The sequence below is a fragment of the Thalassophryne amazonica genome, chromosome 2, assembly GCF_902500255.1.
Source record: "Thalassophryne amazonica chromosome 2, fThaAma1.1, whole genome shotgun sequence".
Classification (NCBI taxonomy): Eukaryota; Metazoa; Chordata; class Actinopteri; order Batrachoidiformes; family Batrachoididae; genus Thalassophryne; species Thalassophryne amazonica.
In genome coordinates, this window is record NC_047104.1 from 18,132,545 (window position 1) to 18,145,571 (window position 13,027).

General features: G+C 40.2%; 1 protein-coding gene across 2 annotated transcripts in view; it reads left to right on the forward strand.

The window, feature by feature from the left end:
* mtfmt (mitochondrial methionyl-tRNA formyltransferase) overlaps positions 1-13,027 on the forward strand; it is a 59,805-nt gene that overhangs the window by 36,251 nt on the left and 10,527 nt on the right. For both annotated transcript variants that reach the window (XM_034183972.1, XM_034183979.1), the window contains one exon: positions 10,947-11,017. In XM_034183972.1, the coding sequence (XP_034039863.1) occupies positions 10,947-11,017 (71 nt within the window). The remainder of the gene's footprint in view (positions 1-10,946; positions 11,018-13,027) is intronic.

Genomic DNA, 13,027 nt, shown 5'->3' on the forward strand with positions numbered 1-13,027 from the left:
CTGAATCTGAGGTTCGACCATCGGTCGAATTCTCCTCTCCAGTACTCTGGAATAGACCTTACCGGGGAGGCTGAGGAGTGTGATCCCCCTATAGTTGGAACACACAATGTTTACACACACTAGTAAACGAGCAAAATCTTGGTTCCAAACCAACAAAATTAATGCCTCGCAGATGTGAAGAAATCATGAAAAACTGTGGTTATACATCTAAATACTAGTTTAGTGATTCACAGGATTGCTAAAAAAGCAGATGAAAATAATAGTTTTGAGTTTGTAGCGTCATCAGCAGATGCTACTGTTATTGTGAACACCCCCTTTTCTACTTTTTTTTTTTTTACTAATAGCCCAATTTCATAGCCTTAAGAGTGTGCATATCATGAATGCTTGGTCTTGTTGGATTTGTGAGAATCTACTGAATCTACTGGTACCTTGTTTCCCATGTAACAGTAAGAAATATACTCAAAACCTGGTTTAATCTTTTTAGTCACATAGCACTACTACAACCCCTGGTAAAAATTATGGAATCACCGGCCTCGGAGGATGTTCATTCAGTTGTTTAATTTTGTAGAAAAAAAGCAGATCACAAACATGACACAAAACTGAAGTCATTTCAAATGGCAGCTTTCTGGCTTTAAGAAACACTATAAGAAATAAAAAAAAAATAAAATTGTGGCAGTCAGTAACGGTTACTTTTTAGACCAAGCAGAGGGAAAAAAAATATGGACTCACTCAATTCTGAGGAAAAAATTATGGAATCATGAAAAACAAAAGAACGATCCAACACATCACTAGTATTTTGTTTCACCACCTCTGGCTTTTATAACAGCTTGCAGTCTCTGAGGCATGGACTTAATGAGTGACAAACAGTACTCTTCATCAATCTGGCTCCAACTTTCTCTGATTGCTGTTGCCAGATCAGCTTTGCAGGTTGGAGCCTTGTCATGGACCATTTTCTTCAACTTCCACCAAAGATTTTCAATTGGATTAAGATCCAGACTGTTTGCAGGCCATGACATTGACCCTATGTGTCTTTTTGCAAGGAATGTTTTCACAGTTTTTGCTCTATGGCAAGATGCATTATCATCTTGAAAAATGATTTCATCATCCCTAAACATCCGTTCAATTAATGGGATAAGAAAAGTGTCCAAAATATCAATGTAAACTTGTGCATTTATTGATGATGTAATGACAGCCATCTCCCCAGTGCATTTACCTGACATGCAGCCCCATATCATCAATCAATCAATCAATCAACTTTTTTTTTTATATAGCGCCAAATCACAACAAACAGTTGCCCCAAGGCGCTCTATATTGTAAGGCAAGGCCATACAATAATTATGAAAAACCCCAACGGTCAAAACGACCCCCTATGAGCAAGCACTTGGCTACAGTGGGAAGGAAAAACTCCCTTTTAACAGGAAGAAACCTCCAGCAGAACCAGGCTCAGGGAGGGGCAGTCTTCTGCTGAGACTGGTTGGGGCTGAGGGAAAGAACCAGGAAAAAGACAGGCTGTGGAGGAGGGCAGAGATCGATCACTAATGATTAAATGCAGAGTGATGCATACGGAGCAAAAAGAGAAAGAAACAGTGCATCATGGGAACCCCCCCCACAGTCTACGTCTAAAGCAGCATAACCAAGGGATGGTCCAGGGTCACCTGATCCAGCCCTAACTATAAGCCTTAGCGAAAAGGAAAGTTTTAAGCCTAATCTTAAAAGTAGAGAGGGTATCTGTCTCCCTGATCTGAATTGGGAGCTGGTTCCACAGGAGAGGAGCCTGAAAGCTGAAGGCTCTGCCTCCCATTCTACTCTTACAAACCCTAGGAACTACAAGTAAGCCTGCAGTCTGAGAGCGAAGCGCTCTAATGGGGTAATATGGTACTACGAGGTCCCTAAGATAAGATGGGACCTGATTATTCAAAACCTTATAAGTAAGAAGAAGAATTTTAAATTCTATTCTAGAATTAACAGGAAGCCAATGAAGAGAGGCCAACACGGGTGAGATATGCTCTGTCCTGCTAGTCCCCGTCAGTACTCTAGCTGCAGCATTTTGAATTAACTGAAGGCTTTTTAGGGAACTTTTAGGACAACCTGATAATAATGAATTACAATAGTCCAGCCTAGAGGAAATAAATGCATGAATTAGTTTTTCAGCATCACTCTGAGACAAGACCTTTCTGATTTTAGAGATATTGCGTAAATGCAAAAAGGCAGTCCTACATATTTGTTTAATATGCGCTTTGAATGACATATCCTGATCAAAAATGACTCCAAGATTTCTCACAGTATTACTAGAGGTCAGGGAAATGCCATCCAGAGTAAAGATCTGGTTAGACACCATGCTTCTAAGATTTGTGGGGCCAAGTACAATAACTTCAGTTTTATCTGAGTTTAAAAGCAGGAAATTAGAGGTCATCCATGTCTTTATGTCTGTAAGACAATCCTGCAGTTTAGCTAATTGGTGTGTATCCTCTGGCTTCATGGATAGATAAAGCTGGGTATCATCTGCGTAACAATGAAAATTTAAGCAATACCGTCTAATAATACTGCCTAAGGGAAGCATGTATAAAGTGAATAAAATTGGTCCTAGCACAGAACCTTGTGGAACTCCATAATTAACTTTAGTCTGTGAAGAAGATTCCCCATTTACATGAACAAACTGTAATCTATTAGACAAATATGATTCAAACCACCGCAGCGCAGTGCCTTTAATACCTATGACATGCCCTAATCTCTGTAATAAAATTTTATGGTCAACAGTATCAAAAGCAGCACTGAGGTCCAACAGAACAAGCACAGAGATAAGTCCACTGTCCGAAGCCATAAGAAGATCATTTGTAACCTTCACTAATGCTGTTTCTGTACTATGATGAATTCTAAAACCTGACTGAAACTCTTCAAATAGACCATTCCTCTGCAGGTGATCAGTTAGCTGTTTTACAACTACCCTCTCAAGAATCTTTGAGAGAAAAGGAAGGTTGGAGATTGGCCTATAATTAGCTAAGATAGCTGGGTCAAGTGATGGCTTTTTAAGTAATGGTTTAATTACTGCCACCTTAAAAGCCTGTGGTACATAGCCAACTAACAAAGATAGATTGATCATATTTAAGATTGAAGCATTAAATAATGGTAGGACTTCCTTGAGCAGCCTGGCAGGAATTGGGTCTAATAAACATGTTGATGGTTTGGATGAAGTAACTAATGAAAATAACTCAGACAGAACAATCGGAGAGAAAGAGTCTAACCAAATACCGGCATCACTGAAAGCAGCCAAAGATAACGATACATCTTTGGGATGGTTATGAGTAATTTTTTCTCTAATAGTCAAAATTTTGTTAGCAAAGAAAGTCATGAAGTCATTACTAGTTAAAGTTAATGGAATACTCAGCTCAATAGAGCTCTGACTCTTTGTCAGCCTGGCTACAGTGCTGAAAAGAAACCTGGGGTTGTTCTTATTTTCTTCAATTAGTGATCAATCAATCAATCAATTTTTTTTTTTATATAGCGCCAAATCACAACAAACAGTTGCCCCAAGGCGCTTTATATTGTAAGGCAAGGCCATACAATAATGATGTAAAACCCCAACGGTCAAAACGACCCCCTGTGAGCAAGCACTTGGCTACAGTGGGAAGGAAAAACTCCCTTTTAACAGGAAGAAACCTCCAGCAGAACCAGGCTCAGGGAGGGGCAGTCTTCTGCTGGGACTGGTTGGGGCTGAGGGAGAGAACCAGGAAAAAGACATGCTGTGGAGGGGAGCAGAGATCGATCACTAATGATTAAATGCAGAGTGGTGCATACAGAGCAAAAAGAGAAAGAAACAGTGCATCATGGGAACCCCCCAGCAGTCTACGTCTATAGCAGCATAACTAAGGGATGGTTCAGGGTCACCTGATCCAGCCCTAACTATAAGCTTTAGCAAAAAGGAAAGTTTTAAGCCTAATCTTAAAAGTAGAGAGGGTGTCTGTCTCCCTGATCTGAATTGGGAGCTGGTTCCACAGGAGAGGAGCCTGAAAGCTGAAGGCTCTGCCTCCCATTCTACTCTTACAAACCCTAGGAACTACAAGTAAGCCTGCAGTCTGAGAGCGAAGCGCTCTATTGGGGTGATATGGTACTATGAGGTCCCTAAGATAAGATGGGACCTGATTATTCAAAACCTTATAAGTAAGAAGAAGAATTTTAAATTCTATTCTAGAATTAACAGGAAGCCAATGAAGAGAGGCCAATATGGGTGAGATATGCTCTCTCCTTCTAGTCCCCGTCAGCACTCTAGCTGCAGCATTTTGAATTAACTGAAGGCTTTTTAGAGAACTTTTAGGACAACCTGATAATAATGAATTACAATAGTCCAGCCTAGAGGAAATAAATGCATGAATTAGTTTTTCAGCATCACTCTGAGACAAGACCTTTCTGATTTTAGAGATATTGCGTAAATGCAAAAAAGCAGTCCTACATATTTGTTTAATATGCGCTTTGAATGACATATCCTGATCAAAAATGACTCCAAGATTTCTCACAGTATTACTAGAGGTCAGGGTAATGCCATCCAGAGTAAGGATCTGGTTAGACACCATGTTTCTAAGATTTGTGGGGCCAAGAACAATAACTTCAGTTTTATCTGAGTTTAAAAGCAGGAAATGAGAGGTCATCCATGTCTTTATGTCTGTAAGACAATCCTGCAGTTTAGCTAATTGGTGTGTGTCCTCTGGCTTCATGGATAGATAAAGCTGGGTATCATCTGCGTAACAATGAAAATTTAAGCAATACCGTCTAATAATACTGCCTAAGGGAAGCATATATAAAGTGAATAAAATTGGTCCTAGCACAGAACCTTGTGGAACTCCATAATTAACTTTAGTCTGTGAAGAAGATTCCCCATTTACATGAACAAATTGTAATCTATTAGACAAATATGATTCAAACCACCGCAGCGCAGTGCCTTTAATACCTATGGCATGCTCTAATCTCTGTAATAAAATTTTATGGTCAACAGTATCAAAAGCAGCACTGAGGTCTAACAGAACAAGCACAGAGATGAGTCCACTGTCCGAGGCCATAAGAAGATCATTTGTAACCTTCACTAATGCTGTTTCTGTACTATGATGAATTCTAAAACCTGACTGAAACTCTTCAAATAGACCATTCCTCTGCAGATGATCAGTTAGCTGTTTTACAACTACCCTTTCAAGAATTTTTGAGAGAAAAGGAAGGTTGGAGATTGGCCTATAATTAGCTAAGATAGCTGGGTCAAGTGATGGCTTTTTAAGTAATGGTTTAATTACTGCCACCTTAAAAGCCTGTGGTACATAGCCAACTAACAAAGATAGATTGATCATATTTAAGATCGAAGCATTAAATAATGGTAGGGCTTCCTTGAGCAGCCTGGTAGGAATGGGGTCTAATAAACATGTTGATGGTTTGGATGAAGTAACTAATGAAAATAACTCAGACAGAACAATCGGAGAGAAAGAGTCTAACCAAATACCGGCATCACTGAAAGCAGCCAAAGATAACGATACGTCTTTGGGATGGTTATGAGTAATTTTTTCTCTAATAGTTAAAATTTTGTTAGCAAAGAAAGTCATGAACTCATTACTAGTTAAAGATAATGGAATACTCAGCTCAATAGAGCTCTGACTCTTTGTCAGCCTGGCTACAGTGCTGAAAAGAAACCTGGGGTTGTTCTTATTTTCTTCAATTAGTGATGAGTAGAAAGATGTCCTAGCTTTACGGAGGGCTTTTTTATAGAGCAACAGACTCTTTTTCCAGGCTAAGTGAAGATCTTCTAAATTAGTGAGACGCCATTTCCTCTCCAACTTACGGGTTATCTGCTTTAAGCTACGAGTTTGAGAGTTATACCATGGAGTCAGACACTTCTGATTTAAAGCTCTCTTTTTCAGAGGAGCTACAGCATCCAAAGTTGTCTTCAATGAGGATGTAAAACTATTGACGAGATACTCTATCTCCCTTACAGAGTTTAGGTAGCTACTCTGCACTGTGTTGTTATATGGCATTAGAGAACATAAAGAAGGAATCATATCCTTAAACCTAGTTACAGCGCTTTCTGAAAGACTTCTAGTGTAATGAAACTTATTCCCTACTGCTGGGTAGTCCATCAGAGTAAATGTAAATGTTATTAAAAAATGATCAGACAGAAGGGAGTTTTCAGGGAATACTGTTAAGTCTTCTATTTCCATACCATAAGTCAGAACAAGATCTAAGATATGATTAAAGTGGTGGGTGGACTCATTTACTTTTTGAGCAAAGCCAATAGAGTCTAATAATAGATTAAATGCAGTGTTGAGGCTGTCATTCTCAGCATCTGTGTGGATGTTAAAATCGCCCACTATAATTATCTTATCTGAGCTAAGCACTAAGTCAGACAAAAGGTCTGAAAATTCACAGAGAAACTCACAGTAACGACCAGGTGGACGATAGATAATAACAAATAAAACTGGTTTTATGCGGCTAAACATGTCACTCCCGGTCTGATTGGGGAGGGGCCCAGAGAAAACTACAGAGTCCGACATTGTTTTTGCAAAGTTACACACCGATTTAATGTTAATTTTAGTGACCTCCGATTGGCGTAACCGGGTGTCATTACTGCCGACGTGAATTACAATCTTACCAAATTTACGCTTAGCCTTAACCAGCAGTTTCAAATTTCCTTCAATGTCGCCTGCTCTGGCCCCCGGAAGACAATTGACTATGGTTGCTGGTGTCGCTAACTTCACATTTCTCAAAACAGAGTCGCCAATAACCAGAGTTTGATCCTCGGCGGGTGTGTCGTCGAGTGGGGAAAAACGGTTAGAAATGTGAACGGGTTGGCGGTGTACACGGGGCTTCTGTTTAGGGCTACTCTTCCTCCTCACAGTCACCCAGTCAGCCTGCTTTCCCGGCTGCTCGGGATCTGCCAGAGGGGAACTAACGGCGGCTAAGCTACCTTGGTCCGCACCGACTACAGGGGCCTGGCTAGCTGTAGAATTTTCCATGGTGCGGAGCCGAGTCTCCAATTCGCCCAGCCTGGCCTCCAAAGCTACGAATAAGCTACACTTATTACAAGTACCATTACTGCTAAAGGAGGCCGAGGAATAACTAAACATTTCACACCCAGAGCAGAAAAGTGCGGGAGAGACAGGAGAAGCCGCCATGCTAAATCGGCTAAGAGCTAGTAGCTACGCTAAGCTAGCGGATTCCTAAAAACACGCAAAGTGAATAATGTGTAAATAATTTAGAGGTGATTCAGCAGAATGAGTGCTTTAGTTAAGGCACGTAAAGATTACAATGGGAAACAAATCGTAATCTAGATAACTAGATCAATCTAACTGCGCAGATTAAACAGCTAACAGATACAGAAAAACACCGCTGTGCTCCGGAACAGGAAGTGATACAATACCGCAGTGAGAGCCAACCACCAGTAGAGGCAAGCCTAGTGATGAGTAGAAAGATGTCCTAGCTTTACGGAGGGCTTTTTTATAGAGCAACAAACTCTTTTTCCAGGCTAAGTGAAGATCTTCTAAATTAGTGAGACGCCATTTCCTCTCCAACTTACGGGTTATCTGCTTTAAGCTACGAGTTTGTGAGTTATACCACGGAGTCAGACACTTCTGATTTAAAGCTCTCTTTTTCAGAGGAGCTACAGCATCCAAAGTTGTCTTCAATGAGGATGTAAAACTATTGACGAGATACTCTAACTCCCTTACAGAGTTTAGGTAGCTACTCTGCTCTGTGTTGGTATATGACATTAGAGAACATAAAGAAGGAATCATATCCTTAAACCTAGTTACAGCGCTTTCTGAAAGACTTCTAGTGTAATGAAACTTATTCCCCACTGCAGGGTAGTCCATCAGGGTAAATGTAAATGTTATTAAAAAATGATCAGACAGAAGGGAGTTTTCAGGGAATACTGTTAAGTCTTCTATTTCCATACCATAAGTCAGAACAAGATCTAAGATATGATTAAAGTGGTGGGTGGACTCATTTACTTTTTGAGCAAAGCCAATAGAGTCTAATAATAGATTAAATGCAGTGTTGAGGCTGTCATTCTCAGCATCTGTGTGGATGTTAAAATCGCCCACTATAATTATCTTATCTGAGCTAAGCACTAAGTCAGACAAAAGGTCTGAAAATTCACAGAGAAACTCACAGTAACGACCAGGTGGACGATAGATAATAACAAATAAAACTGGTTTTTGGGACTTCCAATTTGGATGGACAAGACTAAGAGACAAGCTTTCAAATGAATTAAAGCTCTGTCTAGGTTTTTGATTAATTAATAAGCTGGAATGGAAGATTGCTGCTAATCCTCCGCCCCGGCCCGTGCTACGAGCATTCTGACAGTTAGTGTGACTCGGGGGTGTTGACTCATTTAAACTAACATATTCATCCTGCTGTAACCAGGTTTCTGTTAGGCAGAATAAATCAATACGTTGATCAATTATTATATCATTTACCAACAGGGACTTAGAAGAGAGAGACCTAATGTTTAATAGACCACATTTAACTGTTTTAGTCTGTGGTGCAGTTGAAGGTGCTATATTATTTTTTCTTTTTGAATTTTTATGCTTAAATAGATTTTTGCTGGATATTGGTGGTCTGGGAGCAGGCACCGTCTCTACGGGGATGGGGTAATGAGGGGATGGCAGGGGGAGAGAAGCTGCAGAGAGGTGTATAAGACCACAGCTCTGCCTCCTGGTCCCAACGCTGGACAGTCACAGTTTGGAGGATCCAAGAAAATTGGCCAGATTTCTAGAAATGAGAGCTGCTCCATCCAAAGTGGGATGGATGCCATCTCTCCTAACAAGACCAGGTTTTCCCCAGAAGCTTTGCCAATTATCTATGAAGCCCACCTCATTTTTTGGACACCACTCAGACAGACAGCAATTCAAGGAGAACATGCGGCTGACTGTGGAAATTTACATGTTCTCTTCAGGCAGTCATCTTTATAAATCTCATTGGAACGGCACCAAACAAAAGTTCCAGCATCACCTTGCCCAATACAGATTCGAGATTCATCACTGAATATGACTTTCATCCAGTCATCCACAGTCCACGATTGCTTTTCCTTAGCCCATTGTAACCTTGTTTTTTTCTGTTTAGGTGTTAATGATGGCTTTCGTTTAGCTTTTCTGTATGTAAATCCCATTTCCTTTAGGCGGTTTCTTACAGTTCGGTCACAGACGTTGACTCCAGTTTCCTCCCATTCGTTCCTCATTTGTTTTGTTGTGCATTTTCGATTTTTGAGACATATTGCTTTAAGTTTTCTGTCTTGACGCTTTGATGTCTTCCTTGGTCTACCAGTATGTTTGCCTTTAACAACCTTCCCATGTTGTTTGTATTTGGTCCAGAGTTTAGACACAGCTGACTGTGAACAACCAACATCTTTTGCAACATTGCGTGATGATTTACCCTCTTTTAAGAGTTTGGTATTCTCTCCTTTGTTTCAATTGACATCTCTCGTGTTGGAGCCATGATTTATGTCAGTCCACTTGGTGCAACAGCTCTCCTTTTTAGATGCAGACTAACAAGCAGATCTGATTTGATGCAGGTGTTAGTTTTGGGGATGAAAATTTACAGGGTGATTCCATAATTTATTCTTCAGAATTGAGTGAGTCCATATTTTTTTCCCTCTGTTTGGTCTAAAAAAGTAACCGTTACTGACCGCCACAATTTTTTTTCTTGATTTCTTATAGTGTTTCTTAAAGCCAGAAAGTTGCCATTTGAAATGACTTTAGTTTTGTTCATGTTTGTGATTTGCTTTTTTTCTACAAAATTGAACAACTGAATGAACATCCTCCGAGGCCGGTGATTCCATAATTTTTGCCAGGGGTTGTATTATTCTGAACACTACTGTACAAGTGCAAGTTAAAACTCTGCCATGCAAAGTGAAAGCCAAACATCAACAACATTCAGAAACACTGCTCCCTTCTCTGGGCCCAATTTTATTTGAAATGGACAGACGCAAAGTGGAAAAGTGTGCTGTGGTCTGATGAGTCCACAATTCAAACTGTTTTTGGAAATCATGGACGTTGTGTCCTCCAGACAAGAGTTTTTCCTCTTTTGTCCATCCAGATTGTTACCAGTGCAAAGTTCAAAAGCCAGCATCTGTGATGGAATGAGGGTGTGTTCGTGCCCATGGCATGGGGAGCTTACACATCTGTGAATAGGCATTGCCCATCAATGCTGAAAGTTACATCCAGGTTTTGGAGCAACACATGCTGCCATCCAAACAATGTATTTTTCAGGGACGTCCATGCTTATTTCAGCAAGACAATGCCAAGCCACATTCTGCACGTGTTACAACAGCGTGACTTCATAGTAAAACAGTGTGGGTACTGGACTGGACTGCCTGCAGTCCAGACCTGTCCCCCATTGAAAATGTGTGGTGCATTATGAAGTGCAAAATACAACAACGGAGACCCAAGACTGTTGAACAACTGTCGTTGTACATCAAGCAAGAATAGGAAAGAATTTCACCTACAAAGCTTCAACAATTAGTGTCCTTTGTTCCCAAACGCTTATTGAGTGTTGTTAGAAGGAAAGGTGATGTAACACAGTGGTAAACATACCACTGTCCCAGGTTTTTTTCAATTTGAACATTAAATATCTTGTCTTTGTGGTGTATTCAATTGAATATTGGTTAAAGAGGATTTGCAAATCACTGTATTCTGTTTTCAGTTACATTTTACACAACGCCGAACTTCATTGGAATTGAGGTTGTAAGTCAATATTAATTTAATATTGAGTATTGAGAAATTGTTTTTGGAAAAATAGAGAACCGCACTGACAAATTCTGAATTATTGTGCATTTTGGGAGGGCGGGGGGCACAAAGCATTTGTGCTTAGGGCACCCAAATGGCTAGCACCGGCCCTGGTCTAGACTGTGGACACAGTTTCTCTGAAAGTGGTGGAGAGAGTCACAGATCTTTAACCTTTCATGAACATGTTTGCAGATGGGAGGACAGTGACCCCTGGAGCTGTGAGTTATCAGAGCAACTTGAATGTCTTGGCTGTCCGCTGTAAGGTCTGTCCAACTCTTCTGTCGTACATAAATACAATTGTGTTCATAATATCATTGTGTTTAGAAAAGTGAGTAAAGCTCAAAATCCTTAAAATACATTTTATTTTCTTAAACACAAACACTGCACATTTTATTCCAAAGCAAAATGTGAAAAATTGATCAAATTTATTACTTTACAAAAGGTAATGAAAAGGAATATTAGACTGTAAAAAAAAAAAGTCAGTCTGTGTATTTTTCTTTCTGTGACCCTTTTCTTACCCTGACAGGTGGAACTTATTTAAGGATGAAGGCAGTAAATTTTCTCCATGTTGGTTGTTGTGTATTTGTTTCTGCAAATCTGAGTAAAATGGCTCATTACAGACATTATTCAGAAGCACAGTGTACTTTGACTAACAGTTTGATTGGAGAGGGAAAAACATATAAAGAATTGCTGAAAATAATGGACTACTCAGCTAAAATGGTCTCAAATGGTTTAAAATAACAAACCACGTTACCATTTGATGTGGAAGAAAACAAAACCACCATTCAAATGGATCCAAGAATAGACAAAATGACAAAGACTCAGACAGTGATCAGCTCCAGGGTGATCAAAGAAGGTCTGAAGTTAACTGTGAGTACTGGAACAATTAGATGAGGCCTATGTGAAGACAAGCTATGGACAAGAAGATGTGACAAAGTCCCATTGTTGAAAAAAAAACACGTGCTGAAGCGGCTACAGTTTGACAAGGAACACATTGACTGGACTAAAGAGAAATGGAACAACATCATGATATGGAGATGTTTCTCATACTGTGGACATCTTCCATATTTAAAATCTTCCTGCACAACCCTTGCTGGTGACTTATGCAATGGTAATTCAGGAAGTCTGGAAAAGATTCACACTGTTTGCACAATCCGATGAACCCAGCAGTACATCCAACCGTTGCTGGAGCCCCATCGGTGGTAATGGAAATGAGTTTGAAGAGGGGCAGCTGGCTCTTATTAACAAATTCCATAAAAAACCGTGTGCCCTTTCAAAAACCATTCTAACAAAAACACATAACTGAGCCACGTCCACAACATCAGTGGATTCATTGAATTGCAGAGAAAAACACTCACATGCGTCAATATCATTCCTCAGTTGCCGTTCAATATCCTCCGTCATCGTTGTGTAACAGAATTTCTTGAGAGCTGCACATCCTGAATAGCAGACACAATCTCCTTTCGATTTTTAAAATCGGCAAAGAGCACATCTGCTGCTTCCATGAGCGCTTCTTTTACAATCTTACCATCCTTGAAAGATTTCTTTCCTTTTGCCAGAACACAGCTGACACGATAAGAAGCTGTGGTTGCAGTCTTACTTGCAATTGGCCAGGTGAAAACGGCCTGTTGTGCTGCAAGCTGGCTTTTCAATTCCTGCACTTTTCGTGCGCGAAGATGTGATTTAGTTGGGAAGCTAGCATCGTAGCTCTTGTGGCTTGTCTTAAAATACCGCTCCCTTTCTTTTCCCTTTCTTCAGTAATGCCACGTTTGCATTGCAGATAAGGCAGATTGATTTTCCATTTGAATAAATGAAAAAATAATCTTCTTCCCACTCTGAATGAAAATGATAAGTTTTGGAATTTTTCGCCTCCTCCACACTCGCCTCACTCTCCACTGTAGCTCCTCGCGACCTCTTGACCCTGTGCATATGCAGATAGAAAGAACTGCATGAGAGTTTTTTTTCGCACCCCTGTGCGATCGACTGGAAGTCAGCCCGATCGAGATCGACCGGTTGGGCACACCAGCCCTAATACATCACAGATAGTAATCATCTTTGCTGAAGTATTTGTAGTTTGAGATAATAACACTGGTCAACAAGATTTTTCTGGCATGGAGTTTTTCAATGGATTTTGAGTAATTTGGGTGGCTGACTCTGAATCTGGTGTTAGTTTTTTGCCAATCGCATCACGTTTTAGAGATATGAAAACATATATCTCGTATCAAGCGTTGAAGCAAAAGCTGCAGTCTCACACACCTCTTCAGTACCATAAA